This window comes from Mesoplodon mirus (assembly GCF_964341445.2).
Source record: "Mesoplodon mirus genome assembly, chromosome: 5".
NCBI lineage: Eukaryota > Metazoa > Chordata > Mammalia > Artiodactyla > Ziphiidae > Mesoplodon > Mesoplodon mirus.
The window spans coordinates 38,738,252-38,758,028 of record NC_138980.1 but is presented as its reverse complement, the minus strand read 5'-3'; the positions used below and the strand labels follow the sequence as shown (position 1 = coordinate 38,758,028).

Genomic DNA, 19,777 nt, shown 5'->3' with positions numbered 1-19,777 from the left:
ACCCGCCCCCGTTCTGGAGCACCAGAGGCAACCCCCCCCCGCCCTTCCCCCCAGTCTGAACACCTCTGGAAACAGGGAACTCTTCCTATCGTGCTCCTCCCCTGCCTAGTACCCCCACCGCTCCCCACAGCTCCCTTCAGCTCTCTGGATGAAGATCCTGTTCTCCTAGTAGCCCACAAGGCCCCATTTTGAACCTCTCCACCTCCTCTTCTCAGGACCACACTCAGCATCTCTCTCCTCTTCCTCCTGGGGAACATAGACATCCTGTGAGCAAGAACCCAAGGACCAGGTCCCCGTCCCCAGCCCCACCCCACCCTGTTTCACTCCTTACCTCCTCCATCTTCCAAGTCGTCAGAGTTGTCCTCTATCTGCAGCCAGCAAGACATTAGTCACCCCCTAGGTGGAGTCCCCAGGCCTCACACCCCTCACTCACCAGCCTCCCATCTTCCCCTTGCCCTCCTTACCATCCTCCCCCTAGTCCTCCTCAGAATCTTCGTCCCCCAGCATGTTGGCCTCAGTCTCAGAGTTGAGCAGGGTCCCCAGCATCGAAGCCATCCAGGTAGCCAAGTTCAGGTAACGCCTCAAAATCCTGCTCCCGTTAGCGCAGCTGCTGTGACTCCTCGAAGTTGAACAGCTTCAAGTTCTGAAGGCCCTTCAGCTTCTCCTGGGAAGGGCAACAGGGAGATCTGGGCACCCTTTGGACCTGTCCCACCTGGACCCAGGAGCCGGCCTGCCCGCCTGCCTGCCCCACTGCCCTCAGCCTTACAAGGGGCTTCAGGGCTCCAGTGTCCTTGATGGGGTTGCAGCTGAGTCGCAGGTTGCTCAGGCCAGGTGTCCACTCCGCCAGCACCTCCAGGCCCCCACTGAAGCGGCTGTCACTCAGCACCCGCTGTAGGGCCAGATGGGCTGTCAGGGAACCCTGGGGCTCAGGCCCCCTGTGAGCTCCCCTGCCCCTTCTCAGCCAGAAGCCTTGGAACCACAGCTGGGTGATCCTGGGGAAGACTCAACCTCTCTGCATCTCACTTTCTTACTCCTTAAAATGAGTGTCACGAATACTCATCCTTTGGAGTTCTGTTTTGTTTTTTCTTTGTTTTTTTTGCGGTACGCGGGCCTCTCACTGTTGTGGCCTCTCCCGTTGCGGAGCACAGGCTCCAGACGCGCAGGCTCAGCGGCCACGGCTCACGGGCCCAGCCGCTCCGCGGCATGTGGGACCTTCCCGGACCAGGGCACGAACCCGTGTCCCCTGCATCGGCAGGTGGACTCTCAACCACTGCGCCACCAGGGAAGCCCGTGGAGTTCTTGTTAGGATTCAAAAGAGGGATGGGGAGAGAGGGAGGGAGCGTGGGAAATGTTCGCAGGTGGTTGACATCACTCCAACCACCAAGCCTGTGGCCGGCTGCCTGGGACCCTCTCAGGAGCCTCTCAGGAGGTGGGTCAAAGGGCCCACTTTACAGATAGAGAAGGTGAGGCTAGGAGGGTAAGCTGACTGAGCCCTGACTCTAGCCGGGCCCGGTTCCAAGTCACCGATTCTGCACCACCCCAGAAGCGGGGCACAGTTACCACTGATGAGAAAACCCAGGCAGCGAGGCCCAAAGGGCACTCTCCCCTTTTCCTGCACTCACAAGGCCCCTAGACACCCTTGGGAATATGGCTCTAGGCCCACCCCTTCTTGCATCTTCAGGGCTTGGTGTTCCGTCTCCAGGGTACCAGGGTCCCCAGCCCCTGGAGTTTTCCCCATCAAGCCCCTCATTCAGGCACCCCCGAATCTAGGCAGTGCCACTTCCCAGTCTGTCAGGACCTTCCCAGAGAGACCCAGGTATCTTGGTCCAGGTGCCCCCCCCAACCGCATCACCCACGAAGATGCAACAGCCCCTCCCATGAGTACAGTGGGTCCACAGTCCTCCCTGGGCCCCTCGCTGCCCTCTGGAGCAAGCTGAAATTGCCCTGAGGCCTAGGGAGTTGAGTCACTCTGAAAACTGCCCCCTACCCTCACCCCCTCCCAACTCCCATCCAACGTTTGTCTGCTCGCCTGGGAAGTCTTACTGCTCCCGCTGACCCTTTTGGGCTCCTGCAGCCCCTGACCTCCCTCTGGCCAACCAAGCTGGGAGCCCCACAGAGGGTCCCTCCACCCCACCCCAACTCCAGGATGCCTGAAAGCTGAGTCCTCTTAGGGCCCCGGTTCCGCCCAGCAGAGGGCGCCCAAGAGTGTCGGTCTGAAAGGAGAATGAATGAAGGGCCGGCGCGTCCAAGCCGGCACCCACCTTACACGGCCGCCCCGGAGGGGGCAGGTTGGCCTGAGACTGCAGGCTCACGTTGAACAGGCTGAGCCGCTCCAGTACCCAGACCTCGTCAGCATCCCCAGCCTCCTACTCGAAGGCGGACCCACATCCGGAAATGTGACCCAGAGTGCATGTCTGTCCGTTCAAGGACAGGGATGCACAGGCACAGAGGCTCCAGAATCCCCAAGCTGTGCTCTTAAGAGCAGGCACAGGCAGAGTCATTGCTGACTGCTGTATGTGGCCTTCATGGCAGAGGCGAGTGAAGGGCTCCTGCTGGGAATGCAATGCCCAGCCTCGGTCCCTGTCTCATGTGGATCTTTCTGGAAACTTCAGTACATCTTTGCTACTCTTGGTGTGATCCTTGGACCAGCAGTATGGGCATCACCTGGGATGTTTCAGAATCTGAGGCCCCACCTCAGACCCGAGGCACAACCCACACTTTATCGGGGTCTCAGGGTGACTTGTGGGCACCAGTGCTCCTCAGCTGCACACTAGAATCCCCCTGAGGGTGTATAAGAAATCCCCAGGCTCAGGCCACGCCCCAGACCAATTAAGTCAGAATCTCCAGGAGCTTCGGTCTTTCTGTGAACTCCTCAAAGGATCCTGGTGGCATAGCCGAACTGAGAATCGGGGCTCTGCACTCTCCCACTGGGTGTTTTCTCCCTTTCTCTATGAGCCCAAGGTCACTGACCTCCTGGGGACCGAGCCCTGCCATCAGGGTCTCTGTTGTCTGGCCAGGCCTCGCACGCTGCACCCTCACAGCTCTGATCTTGCCTACCACCTTCACCCCCTCTCTGCTGGCCTCCCAGCTGTCCCCATTTTCCTCCTTTTCTTGTCTTCTGGGAGCCTTGGACACTCCCCACCCACCCACCACCAAACGTGCCATCCCACCTGGGCCCTCGGCCCGTGTTAACGTCTGCCCCTGTAACAGGGAAGTCCTAAGTCCTGCTCAGAGCTGGAAATCAGGCTACAGGGAAGTGTTGAAATGAGGAAGGCGGACTGAGGCAACAAGAGCCAGCAGGAGGGCCTCACCCGTCAGGCTCGCTCGACTCCTGGGGTCTCATGGCCCAGAACTGGCCGTGCCCCTTCCCCGCTGAGAACTACCACTCCCCTCCCGCAGAGGCCCTGGGAGGAGTTGGCCTTGGCCTGCCTCTGTCAGCAGGAGGTCCTCAGGGCCTGGCATGAGTCCTTCCTGGAGTCCAGAGGTCAGCACACAGTAGGGCATGGGGTGGGAGAGAGGGGGCCAGCAGAGTCGAGAAATGAGTGACCGTTGGGTGTCTGCTGAGAAATGATGCACAAAGCGCAGTGCAGGACAGGAATTCAAGAAGCTCCCAGCAGGACCTGAAGACAGGCTGGGGCTGTCCCACCTCCTCCCCTTCCTCCTCTGCCCTCCCCGCCTGGCCGGTAGACCCCACCCTGTGGGGCCCATGGAGCAGAAGCTACAGTCACTTCCTGAAGGCAGCAGCCCTGGCTCAGGTCCCACTCACCCTGTGGCCCGTCACCCGCCTGCAGCCATGGTGAGTGAGCCCCCAAGCCCTGGGAGAGCCCCCCCACTGGCCAGAGGCAAGGGATGCCACCGGTGGAAACTGGAAGGCACATTCCAAGAGCGGGGCGGCAGAGGGGCAGGCAGGTTTTCAGGGTTGTGACGGACACAGACACCCAGAGGTAGGAGGCAGCCAGGACCCACCTCTGGGACAGCTCAGGCTCCCAAGGGGCCTGTAGCAGAGGCTGAGGCTGCGAATAGAAGGGGGACGGGTGGCCCTGCCCAGACGACCCCCCCTCCCTCCCCCCATGAATAGCAACCCGGTAACAGGCAGCCAGGGTGAGGGGTAGGGCCTTCCTGGGGGCGACAAAGCGGGTCACGCACACGCTGCCCACCCCTCACCCCAGCAGTGCCCCAAGGCCTGACCTGCTGACCCCGGCTTCTCTGGCCCCCGGGGTCACCTGGGAGCCTTGCCCCAACCCACCAGGTAGGGGGGCTTCCACGGAGGCGTCTCAGGCCCCGGCACCTTTCCTTGTTCTCTGGATCAGGGCAGAGTGAGGCACAGGCGGGGGCAAAGTCCCCGAGGTCGTACCCTTCCCCTCCCCGGTCTCCTCGACCCCAGGTGAAGCCAGGCATGGGAGCTGTGGCAGGGCCACCTCTGGGGTGACTTGTAGGTCAGAGCAGGCCTGGCCTACTTGTGCATCTCCTGTGTCCGTGACCAAGGATGTGGGGCTGGTCGAGACCGTACCTGGGACGGACTTCCTGTGCCAGGGCTGGTGCGCGTGCCCACGCTCGGGGGCCTGCCTGCCGGTGCTGGTGGGCATCCCTGACCATCAGTCGGGTGTCTGGGACTGTGGGGCCCTGCCCTCAGGTTTGCCTCCAGGTCTCTCAGTGTCTCTCCACGTGCGTCTGTGTGAGAACGTGATGGTCAGACCGCGCATATGCCTGTCTCTGTGTCCTGTACATTCTTTATTTCAACAAAGAATTACTGAGCATCTTAGCACAGGCCAGGCACTGGGAGGACAGCAATGCACAAGACAAGCTGCTGCCCTCGGGGTGCTGACGGTCCACAGGGGCTGGGGAAAGGAGGAGGAGAGAGACCAAAACAAAAAAAAGTCCCACAAATAGTCAAGACACATTTCTAAAACAAGTATTGGAACCTCCCTGGCGGTCCAGTGGTTAAGACTCTGCGCTTCCAATGCAGGGGGCGTAGGTTTAATCCCTGGTCGGGGAACTAAGATCCCACGTGCCGCGAGGCATGGCCACCGCCACCACCACCCCCCAAAAAAACAAGTATTAAGTAAAATAAATAGAATGATACAAGGTGGCAGGTACTAAGAGAAACATCAGGCAGGTTGGGGAGGATAGAGAATCCTGGGAAGGGGGAATCCAATCTTCTTTTTTTAATTAGGGTGGTCTGGGAGGAAGGCCTCTCTAATAAGAAATATGGGAGCAGAGACCTGGAAGAGGAGAAGGAGAGCCAGGCGGTGGGGAGAGTGTCCCAGGCAGAGGGCAGGAGATGGGAGAAGGGGAGGCCAAGGAGGTGACTGGGTAGGAGAGGTCGAATCTACCGTTCAGGGCCTTTGTGAGATTTTTTTTTTTTTTAATTTATTTGGCTGCACTGGGTCTTCGTTGCGGCATGCGGGATCTTTAGTTGTGGCACGCAGGATCTAGTTCCCTGACCAGGGATCGAACCCGGGCCCCCTGCATTGGGAGTGCGGAGTCTTGGCCACTGGACCGCCAGGGAAGTCCCTCGTGAGATCTTTAGCTTCTACTGTGGGGAAATGAAGGAACACGGCCAGATTTTGAGCAGAGGTGCACAAACCTACTGAGGGTTAACAGGCCTCCTCCAGCTGCTGCGAGAGGACTGACCAGGGATGGGGGTGCGGGGTCGGGGTGGGGGGGTCAGGAGACCAAGGAGGAGCCTATTAAATGATCCAGGCAACAGGGGATGCTGCCTTCCCCGGGCGGGCTCCTCTGGGCCAGGACAGTGGTGCAGGCGGTGAGAAGTGGTTGGATTCCGGATGTATTTTGAAATGAGAAAAGAAGGGCCTGGGGGCATGGAGGGGGGCGGGGAGGAGCTCGAGGATGCTCCCCTGTCTGAGGGGGTGGGGTGGGCTATGGGAGCAGCAGGCCCCAGGGGCCCCAGGAGCTCGGGTCCAGAGTGGGGTGAGGCTGGGTGCACATCCTGGTCCTGAGTGGCGAGGTCAGAGGGTGTGGTAGTCTAGGAGAGCCTGGGACTCACAGGGAGGCTGGAGACACAAGAACGTGGGAGTCTATGGCCAACAGAGATGGCGGCCAAGGGCAGAAGGTGGGGGAGAAGAGCTAACTGAACAGGAGCCAGGGGAAGGGGGTGCGTGTCCATGACCATGTTTGCCTGTCCCACGTCCGTCTCTCCACCACCCGCATGTGTCTGAGTCCCTGCCTGACTCCGTGTCCCCTAGGGGAGTCATCAGGACTTTCGGAGCCTTCAAGCAAAGTTCCAGGCCTCTCAGCCCGAGACCGGCAAACTCCCCAAAATATCCCCAAAGCCCGAGTTCAACAAACTCCTCAAAAAGTTTCCACAGCCTGAGCTAGGCGAGCATCCCAAGAAGCCCCCCCAGCCCAAGTTCACTGATCTGCCCAAGAAGCCCTGCAAACTTGAGTTCAGTGAACTCTCCAAGGTCCCACAGCTCAAGGCCACTCCATTCCCCAGGAAACCCCTGCAGCCTGAGCTCAGCCACGCCCCCAGGCCCCCCATAGGGCCCAAGTTCGGTGCTTTCCCCAGGAAGTCCCAGCAGCCTGAGTCCAATGAGGCCACCCTGAAGCCCCCCCAGCCCAAGTTCAGTACCGTTCCCAAGAAGCCCCCGCAGCTTGGGGTTGGTGGTCTCCCTGAGAAGTCCCTGCCGCAGCCCGAGTCCACTGAGGTCCCCCCAATGCCCCCTTCAAAGCCCGAGTCCAGTGAGCCCCAGTCTCACTCCTCACAGCCCAACTTCAGTACAGTCCCTGGAAAGATGCCACAGCCTCCGCTGAGTGACCTCCCCGAGAAGTCCCCGCGGCCTGAGTGTGGTGACCTCCCCAGGACGTCCTCGGGGCCCAAGTGCAGCCTGCTCCCCAAGGAGTTTCTGCAGCCCGAGGGGCAGGGGCCGCCCTGCAAGTCCTCGCAGCACAAGCCCAGATCTCTGCCCAGGAAGCACCCGCAGGCTGAGTTCTTCGGTGACCTCCCTAGAAAGCCTCCACTCCCTGGCTCCCGTTCAGAGAGCTCACTGCCCACTGCCGTTGCAGGCTCCAGCCCTAGGTTCCCACTCAGCCCAGGGTTTGGAGCCAGGCAGCAGAGATCTGGAGCCCTCGCTCGCGGTGGAGGCTCAAGGCTGGGCCTCAAACCTGGCCAGCCACCCCGGCAGAGGCCTCTCCCTCCTGTCAGCAGCCTGGGCGCCCCTCCAGCCAAGCCCCCACTGCCCCCAGGCCCCAGGGACGTCCAGAGATTTCGGAGGACCTTGGCAGCAGGCACAGGTGGGTGAGGGCAGCCCAGGCAGAAAGGAGGGGGTGGAGGCTCCCCCACAGTGCCCGCCTCCCTCCCTCCTGTTCTCATCTCTCCACAGCTCTGCGGAGGAGCTCTTCTGCCGACTTCCGGCCTCGACAGCCTGAAGACACTCCACAGTGAGTGTGGGGAGTCAGGGGGTGCAGGCGTGGGTCACGGGATCGAAAGAGGCCCTCATCTCAGGTATCCCCGCAGGAACCCAGATGAGATCTACGAGCTGTACGATGACGTGGAGCCCACAGACGACTCCAGACCCAGCCCCGAGGGCAGAGGTTTGTTGGTGACGGGGCCGGGCCCTCAGCCAGACCAGTCTGCCAAGGCACCTGCAGAACATTTGTTACGAGGGTGTGTTCTGCCATGTTGCTAGTGTGAGGCCAAGTGGCAGTCCATATCCCTGATGGATTGAAAGCAGCGCCAGGGGAGGAAGCAGAGAGGAGGAGGGGCCTTTCAGAAAGGTCACGCCAGCTCCTGGTGGGTGGAACAATGTGAGTAAGGGCGGCCCAGAGGCCAGCAGCCTGACCAGGGTGTGGCCAGGGCAGGGGTGTGGGCCAGGGTGGTGGCACAAGACATGGAGAGCAGTGGAAGAATCAGGTACAAAGCAGCAAGAGGACTTGGTGGTGCATCACCAGGGACGAGAGCAAGCGAGCTCATGACAGGGATGAGCCCCAAATGTTGAGCCTGCACCTGAGTAAGGGACCCATGGTGTTGGGGGTGCCTGAGGGATGTCCAGGCAGGACTTGGGCCTGAACTCAGAGGCAGGGGCTGGAGACAGGGTGTGGCCGACCCTCCAGGTCTGCAGTCCCAGGCAACTCTCTCTCTCTCTGTGCTCTGGGTTTCCAAGGACCCTTCTCTCCCTTCCACACCTCTGCTCCTGGAGAGCAGGATGCAGGCCAAGCAGGCCCAGCTCGGGGATGATGCACTCACCAGCCCCATGTGAAAACACCAAGGCTCCCATGCCAGCACTTCACCGAATGTGCACAGCCCACCACCCCCGAGGCAGTGTCCTGCCCATTTTACAGGAGTGGAAGCTTGAGGACACGAGAAGTGACTTGCCCCAGGTCGCACAGCCTATACACAGGAGCCCAGACCCTAGGCTCCCAGGCTGCTTCCCTGCCCTGTCTTTGGAAGGGTCTCCTGCAGGGGAACGTTTCATCAGAGGTGCCTTTGGGATCCCCAGCTACCGCTCCCTCCTCACCAGCCCACCCTCCGAAGTCTGCTGCCTATACAGCTGTTACTCCTTCCCCAGCCCCTTCTGCTTCTCCTGGGCTTTCCCCAAGGGCTGCTTGCAACACCCGTTAGCACAGAGCTTCCTGACAGGGCCCCTCCTGCTTCCGCTCCAGTTAGGCTCTGTGGCTTGGGTCTGGGGGGCCGCTCTTGGGGATGTGGACGTGGGGAGGGAGCACCTCTGGCCACTCCACTTCCAGCAGCTCCGCAGGCATGGCCCACCGCTTCCCCTTCCCCAACCCCAAGTAGACCAGACACTTCCCTCCCTCTGCTCACCGTCCCAGCCACTGGACAACCGCCAGTCATTCTTCAAGGTTCCGAGCCGATACCTCATGCTTCCCCAGATCTCCCCCTTCTCGAGACACTGAGTGGGGCTCACTGATTGTCCCAAAGGCAGCTCTGCCCTTCTCAAGTCTGTCCCCAGTCGGAAGGACTCTGGGCTCCCCCCTCCCACTCTCTGCCTCTCTCAGGGCAGTGGCGGCTCCACTAGAGGCTCCCTGCACAGCTGGGGGCTCCTCTGGAGGGGCCGGGCCCAGCTCTTTCTCAGGAGCTGAGGGTAGCGTGCTCAGGATCACACTGCCAGGGAGCTGGGGACACAGGGCACCAGGGTCCGCCCCGCACTGCCGTGCCCAGGGCTGCGCTCTCTGGCTGCGGCAGGTCTGTAGGGGCCCTGGGGTGAAGTCAAGACTCCTCCCAGCCGGGTGACCATCTCCAGCCTGGGCAGCCTCTGGGTGGCACCGTTACCCGAGCACCACCCAGCTGAGGCTGGAGGCAAACTCAGTGTCCGAAGGGGTGGAAGGGCACCATGCACATGCCCCTCGGGCAGCTTGATGGAAGGGTCTGCTGGCCTAGAAATGTCCAGAGCAGCACTTCAAGTCATTCAGAGAGGACTGCAAAAAGCTGGGGGCTTCAGGTTCTGGATCCTTCACTCACCCTGTGTTCACAAGGCTCTCACTGTAAGCCACACCCTTGGCCAGCAGGGCTCATACCTGGAAAGCTGGTCATTTGCGGGGTAGTCAGTCCTCACCTGGGAGACCCCTCACAGTCCAGTCTCATCATCAGCCAGGCCAGGCAAGAGCCCCAGCCCAACAGCCCCTTCTCAGAGGCGGACTTCTTTTGCTTCTAGGAAATATTTTTCTTCGCCTTATTTTTTGACCCAAATCTCATCACAATTCCCAGAACCCCACCTGCTCTACGAGGCAGGTGTGAAATGACCTCAAAAGCCTACAGAGAAATCCTGCCTCTACCATTTAACAGCTGGGTGACCTGGGGCAGGTTGCGTTACCTCTCTGAACCCTTACGTCCTCCTCAGCAAGCAACTTGGGATGACAGCTGAGACAGCTGAAATGAGTGGTAACAGTTTCTGCCATGCCTGGCCTGCGACAGGAGTTAAGAAAATGAAAGGCAATCCACTAAAACTCACAACTCATGAGAAAGGCCTGGGCAGCGGGGTGGGGAGGGGACCAAGGTCCTGAGAACTGACAAGGGAAAGAGCAGGCCGCCAGATTCAGAGGCCGAACCAACAGTCCCTGCCCTAACTCAGCATTCTGACTGTCCCAGATGAAGTGCTGTCTACCCAGAAACCCCCCAGGAGGCCACCACAAGACCAAGAGCCCAGGTACCAGAGGGCAAAGGGAGTGGGGCAGGGTGGAGCTGAGCTCTGGGAGGATGGTAAAAGGGGGTCCCTGAGAAGCACATCTTGCTCAGAAGCACCCAACTCCCCGGGGGCTCAGGAAGGAGAAGGGCCCCCAGCCACAGCAGTTGCCGCCCACGGACCTGAAGTCTCTGAAGCAGATCCGGAAGGCAGAGAAAGCTGAGCGGGAGTTCCGGAAGAAGTTCAAGGTGTGAACCCCAAGCAAAGCAAGAGTCCTGGGAGGGCTGGGCTCAGCACCAGTTGACCAAAGCCCCACAAATTCCATCCTCAGAAAGAAGCCAGGGGTCCTCAGGGTGGCAGCACGACCAAAAGCTCTGATGTCTTCCTCCCCAGTTTGAGGGGGAGATTGTGATTCAGACAAGGATGATGATTGACCCCAACGCGAAGACCCGTCGCGGGGGTGGCAAGCACCTGGCGATTCGGCGTGGGGAGATCCTGGAGGTGATCGAGTTCACCAGCAAGGAGGAGATGCTGTGCCGGGACACCAAGGGCAAGTGTGAGTGAGCCCAGCAGGGGCAGCCCTGGGAAGACGACGACCACCACCAGGGAGGGCGGAGAACTCACCCACCCCCGCTCTCTCCTCGCAGATGGCTACGTGCCCAGAACAGCTCTACTGCCCCTGTGAGTGCTGGCCCTGATGGGGTGGGGGATTTAGGGGCGAGGGGTGGGGTGACCCTTACTGACCTTAACTGTGCTCTCAACCAGGGAAACAGAGGTGTATGACGACGTCGGTTCCTGGGGTATGTATGTGGATGCTCCGGGTGGACTGGAAGGGACTACAGTGTCTTGGGAGGGGGTAAGGTCCCATCCCACTCCGCCAGGGGCTGCTGGCTACCTGCTTATGGGGCAAGGGTCACTGGAAGTCACCCCTCCTCAGCAGATCCTCTGGATAATCAACCATTCCCCGGGGGACGATAAGGCCTACAGGGGTGGGGACCCAGGACAACCCACCAATCCAGCCACCTCTTAACCGAAGGAGCCCTGGATCCCAGTTTGGCCGTCACAGAACTGCCCAGGCTCCTGTCTGACCACGTACACAGACCACATAAAGCCCCTCTTTTAAAGCAATTCCTGCCTCTTGTCTTTTCTTTCCCTCCTGATGGGCACCACACAGTGGAGCCATGATCAGACACTTGGGGGAATCTGTGGGGTCAACCCCCTCCTCCAAGGTCTCACCCCTCAAGGATAAAGGCCAGAAAGGAGAAAAGTAGGGCAGGGGAAGGTAGTAGCAAGGGAGCTGGCACCTTGCTAGACTTTGAGGTGGGAGTCCCTGTGATGGTACCCCATGTCAGCCGCCAGCCAGAGTGAAGACCCTCCACATCCAACGTGACAAGCAGCAGCTGCAGCTTCTCACAGGCTACACAGCCCAACTGGACCTACGTGTGAGATCACATCTTGCGGGGAATGTGACCCAGTTCTGATAAGAGTCCAGGTATCAAGTTCAGCCTAAACCTCTGACAGGACAAAATATGCTCAGAAACTCTCACCCTACTTGGTCTGTTTTAGCAAAGAAAAGCTGCTATGGACTGAGCACTTGTGTCCTTGCTGCCAAAAACAATTCCTGCGTTGAAAACCTAACCCTCAACGTGATGGTACTAGGAGGTGGGGCCTTTGGGGAGGGCATTAGGGCGTGGCGGCAGGGCCCTCATGAATGGGATTCGTGCCCCTACAAAAGAGGTCTGAGAGTGTTCCCTGGCAGGCCAGTGGTTAGGACTCTGCACGCACTTTCACTGCTGAGGGCTCAGGTTCAATCCCTGGTGGGGGAACTAAGGTCCCACAAGCCACGCGGCATGGCCGAACAAATAAAGCTAAAAAATTATTTTTTTAAAAAATAAGAGGTCTGAGAAAGTTCCCTGGCCCCTTCTGCCATGTGAGGTTACAGCTAGAAGGTGTCATCCACGAACTAGGGCCGGGCCCTCACCAGGCACTGAATCTCCCAGCGCTTTGATCTTGGACTTCCCAGCCTCCAAAACTGTGAGAAACAAATGTGTGTTACAGCAGCCGGAGCAGACTGAGACAAAAGTCTAACTGGAAACGAGCCTGACACAGCATCTGTGCCCCACAGAACTGCACCAGGGGAGACAGGATGGCTCCGACAGCCAAGTGCACCATTAACCGGCCCTGGGGGATTGAGGTCCACTCAGGATTCCGTTTCCACAATGAGACTTTTCTGAAGTGGCTGGGGCCTGTGTGGCCTCCCACCCCAAGGGTCCACAGCTCCAAGGGTAGAAAGGAGACTGAGCAGCTCTAGCTCCCCCAAACTCGGGCAGTTACCCCACAACACACACGCAAAAAGCAAGCAGCTTTCAGGAACTGGTATTTATTATCAAAGTCATATTCGATGTCAACAAGATGCCACAACTACAAAAAAAATTGCGCACATTGCAATCTCAATGCAAACAGTCAAATGGAACCCCAGTCATTAAAAAAGTAATTCAAATTACCCCAAAAAGCAACTGAATTTTTTAAACATCTTTATACATCCAGCCAACAAATTAAAATGGTTAACAAGAAAAAATACAAATTCAGAGGTCTGGTATCGATGTTTAAAAAAGGCAACTGCTTAAGCGTTTCTATCGATTCGAACATCAATCTCTCGGCCACTCAGCTTCATCCCATTCATCATCCGGCAGGCTCTCTCAGCCACCTCTGGCGACTCAAACTTAACCACACCGCACCCCTTGGACTTCCCATTCTCCATCTTGATGTCGGCATACAGCACGTGGCCTGGGCACAGGGAGGGAAGAAGAGACCACAACTCATCAGGCAAACCCAGAGCTCAGCCTCAGTCTGAGCTCCACTCAGTCCAGATCACCTGTTGGATTTCGGTCGACAGAGTCAAAAGGGAGAGTGCCCTCACGCCTGGCGCATGAATGCTCAGAACACAGTGGCTGGAACCCAGCTACTATGGCCCTCAGCCACGTTGCCATTCTTCTGCCAACGGGACAACAATCTGACCCGTCATGAGCATTCCTGGCGGCTTCAAATGCACACCTTTACTCTCAAGAGTTATAAAAAGACGCTGTGTGAAGCCAGCTTTATAGGCAAATTTTACAGAGGCTTCACTTTTAATACACTGCTCCACCGCATTTACAAGGCCAATGCCAATACCATGGACACTTCTGTGCTGTCCAAATACAAGCTTTGCAATAACTGGCAAGCAGGTTACACATATTCATTCAAGCTCCGGTTAAGCATCCAGGTATGTGTCAAGCACCATGGAAACAATCTACAAGGAAAGAGCCACAGAAACACAGGGCCAAGAACACACAGTGTAAGCGGTGCTGGCACCCACAATTCTAGGGCCATCGACTCTGCTTAAGAGGTCAACATCCTGGAGGGCTTCTCACAGGAAAGTTCTAAAACAGCTTAGGGTGACATTAAGTCGTACAGGGGATCGTAGTTTGGGCTTTCTCTTGCCAGCAGAGGGACACCTCCGGGCATCTGTGGCAGAGGGAAGTGACATGATCCAATTTGACTTTTCAGAATATCCACTACAACTTGGGAACTAAGGAGTGTGGAAAGAGGACAAGAACAGGGCAAGAAGGCAGGCTATGGCTCAACAGTTGACCCAAGAGAAGAACCAGGAGAAGCAGCAATAGTGGTGAAATCTGAGTCACTGCAGCAAAAGGAAATGAGAAAACACCGAGGAAGCCTTGATCCAGGGAGCCACCCAGACCTCTGGCTTAGGGCTGGGGCGCCCAACTTGACATGGTTAAAAGAAAAGAGGTGGTAGGGGTGAGGGGCAGGGCCTCAACCGTAGACAACTTCTTTTTGGCCACAAAGTGACCCTTCCAGAATGGCTGCCTGGTGTGCCAGGAAACCTCAATCAGAGACCCTTAGCTTCATCGCACACAAGCTACTGTGTGCCCAGAGCCTGTGAAACCTCACCCAAGGGACCTGCTGGGCGAGTGCTCTCTGAGGCGCAAACCAATAGTGCTATTGTGGAAAACAACCTTGTCTCAGATGTATTTATTTTATTTAGCTTTGTCACTTAGAAGCCATGTAACCTTGGGAACATGATTTGGCCTGACTCTGTAAAATGGGGACAACACTACCTCCGTTCAAAAACTGGAAGAGGGAAAAAAAGAGAAAAAGATGAAATGAGAACACAGGTGAAAAAGTATCTGACACATAAAAGGAAACTCAACAACCTGCTTGAATATTTGCACAGGCAGAAAAATGGCAAGTCCCATCCATCCTCCAGAGTCACGGAAGGCGTCTGTGAAGTCTAGGATGGAAGCCTCGCTGCATGACTCCCAATGCAGCACCAACAAGCCACAACACAAGTAAGCACCTAGAAAGCCTCTCAAATACTTACCACATTCGTTGAACTTGTCTTTTAGCATCTTCCATGTAAAATCAAATGGGAGCTGAGGGAGAAAAAGGAGACTGGTGAGTGATTCAACCAAATCCTAATGCACAAACATCAATTGTCTCAGAGTGCCTTTAAAACTTGTTACACAGAGAAACCGGCTGACCTTCACGCTGAGATAATCAGCAGAGAACAAAGAGTCTGTCTAGGTGAGGTTCCAAACTAGCACAGCAAGTCCACTCCCTCCTGTCTGCATCTGTCTGTGGGAGCACCATGCATGGAGCAGAACACACAGCTGCCTGTGGTGAGCAGCCCACAGAACCACTGAATAGCAGCTAAAGGTGGTCAATCTGGTAAAGGTAATTCAGATACAGCCTTTCCCCCCCACTCCCGAACTGTCATGCCATGTCATTTAGCAGCTCATCAAGCTGAGAGTTCAAGAAACTCAAGTTCTTCAGATCACTGTCTTTTCCATCCAGTAGTCAGAGAAGCCTAGGATTTCACAAAACCCACTATTTCTGCTGCACAAGTATCATGAGCTCTCACATTCCCTCTCATTCTCCCAACACCAAACTTCGGGGAAAGTGGCAAAGGGCCCTTGCATGCTACTCAGCTCTCCCTGACTTTGACCTGCTACCACTCAGTCCTGCTGGCTTCCTGCCCCCTCCTCCCTTGTGCATACGACCCCTGAGAAGTTCCTGAAGAGCCACTTACATTTCTCACAAATATCTGGCAGGCCTTCCTGGCCACCCCGGGAGCATGGCCTCCGGCTCCACCAAAGGAACCTGCGAAGCTTCCTCCAAAGTTGCCACGCTCCATCTCGATGGCACGGTCAAAGCTGGCACCGCCACCACCACCCATGGCCAGGCCCATGCGCTCAATGCCAGCGCCCAGGGCCGGGCCCATGGCGGGACCCATGCGCTCCAGGCTGTTGGCGCCCATGCGCTCCAGGCCCATGCGCTCGAGACTGTTGGCGCCCATACGCTCCAGGCCCATGCGCTCCAGGTTGTTGGCGCCCATGCGCTCCAGGCCGGTGGCCATGCGATCCATCACAGGGCCCATGCGCTCCAGGCCTGCCCCCATGCCTGCGGGCACCATGCGCTCCATGCTCAGGCCCATGCGCTCGATGGCAGGGCCCATTCGCTCCACGCCAGAGCCCATGCGCTCGATGGTCTGGCCCACACGGTCAATGGGTGCGGCCATACGCTCCAGGCCAAAGCCCATGCCGGCACCCATGCGCTCCACGCCAGAGCCGATGCGCTCCATGGTCTGGCCCATGCGCTCGATGCTGGAGGCCATGTGGTCGAGGCCCAGCGGGCCCATGCGCTCGATGCCGGAGCCCATGCGCTCGACTGAGCCCATGCGGTCCATGACCAGGCCCATGCGCTCAATCTCAGAGCCCACACGATCCATGCCGTGGCCCAGGCCTGCACCCATGCGCTCCATGCCGGCACCCCCAATGCGGTCAATGCCAGGGCCCATCCTCTCAATTCCAGGGACACTGCCTCCGCCTCCACCTAAAACAGAGACACAAAATGTGTCAGGCATATGTCAGGTACTTGAGGATCTGTGTGCACACCATGCCAGGAGGGTTCCCTGGGTGCAGAGGCCTGGGCACTTCACAAGCTCAACCACGGTTCAGAAATTTTAAGTCCCACAATAAGTTATCATTAGATATCCTGCAAATGTTGACAACTGTTAAAGCTGGGTAGTGAGTACATCATTCTTCCTACTTCTGTGCCACAGTTAATTTCCATAATAAAATTTAAAGAGGGAAAAAACCCACCCCAAGGACTTTGATCAACAATGTTTTCCATGTTATTCTGAAAGTGCTAATACTTGTGACAAGCTTTGTGAGCAACAGGCATCAACTCCTTGAGAACCCTGCAGTTTGCCCACCACCAGACATTGATGAAGGCTCTGGGGGGGGTGGGGAGCGCGAGGGACAGAAACCCCACACTCAGGTGGTCACCCGACATAATGGATTATAATGGGGACAATTAAAATTGCTCACAACCTCTATCCTCTCCCAACTTGTCCCTCTACAATGCCCTGCTGGTAACCAGTCTGGCTGCATTTCCTTAGCACCTCCACGGCATAGGTAAGTTATTACACAGCCATGTAATCAGGAAGAGATAAAGAAAACAAACACCAACACCAATACAGATCCTCACATACAAATGAACACAGCTAGCCACTTCTAGGGAACCTTACTCTGTCACGGAAACCGCCAACCGACTTTGCCGTGTATAACTTTGCTAGCTTTGGAGGAAAAAAATCTGATGGCACTGCAGAGTAAATTTAGTAAGAGGCCTGGGATCAGTCCCTCACTGTCATGGTTCAGCTAGACACACGCTGGCAGGTCAGCAGTGCACAGCCGACCCTGTGATGCTTGCAATTCTGGAGAAGGAGGGTCTGGCTCCACCACCAAGGCCACTGGCCAACCAAGTTTTTCCACAAGCAGAGCCCGAGGGTCCCCCTCACTCAAGCTTCACGACCACCACCACCTGCCTCTGAAAAATGGGCAGCTGAGCCCTCAGCCAGCCCATTCCTGAATCAAGCAGCCCAGGCCAAGATGCAAATTCAAGAAGAGGAAATTCAGCCGTTTCTTTGATTCTCCAACTGACCAAAGCCGTGACCTTGCACGAGTCATGCCACTTCTCGGTGACTGTTTCCTTGGCTGAATAACAGTGCACCAAGTGGCAAAATATAAACATAATTTTAAGAATATTAAGCTTTCACAGCAGAAATATCTCAAAAACTATAAAAAATGTAAGAGACCTAGAGAGGGTGGGTAGCATACCCAAAAGTACCAAAAATGAGGGTGACACTCCAGATGCCAATAGCAGCAGAGAACTAGGAAGAAACGGTACCCACATGGAGTTCTAGAATCAGCCCACCACAGAAATAAATCCAGCAAGTGGAGTTACCAAGGAAATGCCAAGATGCTCAGAGCCATGAGGGAAAAAAAAAAAAAATCAGACTGAATTAAGTACATTTAGTTTTAGGTACCCCTTTAAAAAAGTGTATTAATGGGAGAATATATTCCAAAATATTTACAGCATTCATCACAGGGCAGTGAGATTTCAGGTATTTATTTTCTTCATAATGTTCTGAATTTTTGTGAGTACATGTGTACATAGTAAACATATGCTATGATTAGGTGGTGTACACTTTTATAATCAGGTAAAATATTTACTTTTAGCAATTTACAATTTTGTAGTACTAGAAACAAGAAAGTCCCCAGATTACACGGACATTTTGACAATGGCTAACGTGTACACAGCACATACGTAGGTCCTCTTTTATGCAATAACTCATTTACTCTACAGAACAACCCTATGAGGTAGGTACCATTATATCCCCATTTTGCAGTACGAAAAACAGAGAAGTTCAGTAACTTGCCAAATGTCACATAGCTAGGAGGAGCCAGAGCTGGTTCCCCACCCCAGGCAGTCTATTTTAGAGCCCATGCTTTCACCACTACACTACTATCCCCGGTAACACAGGCCTATTCTAAAAATCAAAACATCAAAACTAAGCGTTTCCTACCTCCTCCCTGCTTTGCAATGATCTCTCCTCTCTTCAGTGCATTACTTAGGATTTCTAAGGAAATCAGGAAGAAAAAAAAATTAGCCAAATTCCTCTATGGTAATAGAAATTTATTACAGATTCCAGAGCAGGACTACTACTAATTAAAAAATAAAAAAGGAAAGGGGAAGGGGTTGAGAAATATACACACAGACAAGGTCATTTTACTGGAAAACTGTAAGGGTCCTTGATGATGGGTCATGATGCTAGAGTCCCATGTAGCTCCAGAGTCTGAGGCCCAGTTGGCAGGGCCTCTGGTACTGCACCCACGAGCTGAACTTGGAAGGTTAGAGCAAGAATGGGGCCAGTAGCACAGTTTTCTAAAGCCGGTCCAGACACTCAGTACTCACAGACTGAAGCGTGCACTCACCCACCCAGATCCAATCAGCATCTCACAGTTACCCTTCAACAAACTACCACTGTAGCTACACTTAGAGCCCAACTTAGAGCCCAACCCCTGAAAACCAGCAGCAACCGCATGCAGTGCTGGAAATATGACCTAATCAACGAGCCAGGCAAGGGAAGCCTGCAGCAAACTGAGCCTACAAGCCCTGCCGGGAAGGAGCTAAACGTGATGGTAACCAAGTGACAGACAAAGCCTCAGGTGAACAAAACCCCAACACACTCAGCTTTCCAAAACAGCAATACTGCCGCTTGTCGCTAGCGGTTCACTCAAACTTCTATTGAGTTTGTCTAATGCTATCATTTTAAGTCTCGTCTGGGTCTTTCACTATATAAAAGACACTTGTACCCACCCCCTCTCTGGTCCTGAAGTGTGCTGAGCAACATGGACAACAGCCACAGAGCACATATCATATTTTGACCATAACCGTGAAGAGATTAAACCCTAGCCCTGCAGCTGTTTCAGGTATTACAACTACCTGCTAAAGGAAGGGGGTGGGAAAGTACACCAAGAAAACAGACCTCCAGCCAGGAAGCAAGACCAGGGCTTATTCTTCCATGATGCCTGGGAGCCTACTCAGCATGCCCAGGCCTAGGTTCTAGTTCCTAAAACAGCACTTGGATCAAACCATTCCCTGGCAAAAGACTTCACAATCAGCCGACCACTGATTTGAAGAGAAAGGCCAAATTATTTTCATGGGTGTTCACAGGGCTCCCTGCTCTGCCTTAAAACTTTAATATCTGTTCTGTTCTTCCCACCCCAAGTAGACTGACATCTCCAAGCCTCTGCACCTGATGCTGTCTGCCCTCTCTGTGGGCCAGTACCCCCGCCCTCTACCTATGCTGAAGTCCAGCCCCTCCAGCGTGAACTGCATCTCCTGCATGGTCTTCTTACACCCCTGCCTGGATCCTGTGTTCTCTGAGCAGAACACTTCTATCAAGCATCTAGAGCAGTGCTTTTTCAAATCTTAACACAGAAAATGATCGCCTTTGTGTGGTGCTCACATAGCTGCCGAGAGCCCGGGAATCAACATCTCCACTGGCTCCCTCAACTAGGCCACTTCTACGTGCCGATCTCTAGTGCTGTCCCAAGCCACTCTGAGCACCGTCTCCTTAGCTACACCACATCCCTCAAAGTTAAGGATCACATATCTATCTATAGCCCTGGAGCACCAAGTACAGTTGTTTGCACAAAGAAGTACAAAGATCTACTGCCTCGATAGGAAAGAAGGGATACTGAACAGGGAGAGCACTACAAAAGCAGCACACCAAAATGACCCAACTGTCAAGTAAATACTACAGAAAAAAA

The 19,777-nt window shown here is 55.5% G+C and overlaps 2 protein-coding genes and 1 long non-coding RNA gene across 12 annotated transcripts in view; 1 reads left to right on the top strand and 2 right to left on the bottom strand.

Annotated features, from left to right (window-relative positions):
- Positions 1–80: 80 nt before the first annotated feature.
- LOC309804840 lies at positions 81–4,666 on the bottom strand. Of its 2 annotated transcripts, XR_014294175.1 has the most exons (5): positions 4,511–4,666; positions 767–889; positions 465–664; positions 332–368; positions 81–246 (listed from the first exon to the last, which is right to left on the bottom strand). It is a non-coding gene; the product is annotated as an uncharacterized lncRNA (long non-coding RNA). The 2 variants fall into 2 exon arrangements; XR_014294174.1 differs by having other exon boundaries at positions 81–664.
- Positions 2,157–11,372, top strand: PRAM1 (PML-RARA regulated adaptor molecule 1). Of its 2 annotated transcripts, XM_082622488.1 has the most exons (10): positions 2,157–3,796; positions 6,207–7,254; positions 7,344–7,401; positions 7,478–7,554; positions 10,067–10,124; positions 10,240–10,348; positions 10,494–10,656; positions 10,748–10,781; positions 10,866–10,900; positions 11,041–11,372. In XM_082622488.1, exons 1-10 carry the CDS (start codon positions 3,707–3,709, stop codon positions 11,076–11,078), a joined length of 1,710 nt encoding a protein of 569 aa, XP_082478614.1. In that variant the 5' UTR covers positions 2,157–3,706; the 3' UTR covers positions 11,079–11,372. The 2 variants fall into 2 exon arrangements, with proteins under 2 accessions (XP_082478614.1, XP_082478613.1); XM_082622487.1 differs by having other exon boundaries at positions 10,866–11,372.
- Positions 11,373–12,464: 1,092 nt separating this feature from the next.
- HNRNPM (heterogeneous nuclear ribonucleoprotein M) overlaps positions 12,465–19,777 on the bottom strand; it is a 39,618-nt gene continuing 32,305 nt past the window's right edge. For 6 of the 8 annotated variants that reach the window (XM_082620814.1, XM_082620815.1, XM_082620808.1 and 3 more), the window contains 4 exons: positions 18,028–18,081; positions 15,190–15,992; positions 14,482–14,533; positions 12,465–12,887 (listed from right to left, as the gene is read on the bottom strand). In XM_082620814.1, coding sequence (XP_082476940.1) covers positions 12,724–12,887; positions 14,482–14,533; positions 15,190–15,992; positions 18,028–18,081 — 1,073 coding nt within the window. In that variant the 3' untranslated portion in view covers positions 12,465–12,723. The remainder of the gene's footprint in view (positions 12,888–14,481; positions 14,534–15,189; positions 15,993–18,027; positions 18,082–19,777) is intronic. The other 2 variants (XM_082620812.1, XM_082620813.1) reach the window with 1 other exon arrangement.

Bases quoted from the DNA above. Each gene is read 5' to 3' on its own strand.
- PRAM1 (XM_082622487.1), top strand. From the start codon at position 3,707: ATGGAGCAGAAGCTACAGTCACTTCCTGAAGGCAGCAGCCCTGGCTCA. The intron at 7,555-10,066 runs GTTTGTTGGTGA...TGACTGTCCCAG, and splicing joins ACCCAGCCCCGAGGGCAGAG to ATGAAGTGCTGTCTACCCAG. The intron at 10,657-10,747 runs GTGAGTGAGCCC...CTCTCCTCGCAG, and splicing joins CCGGGACACCAAGGGCAAGT to ATGGCTACGTGCCCAGAACA.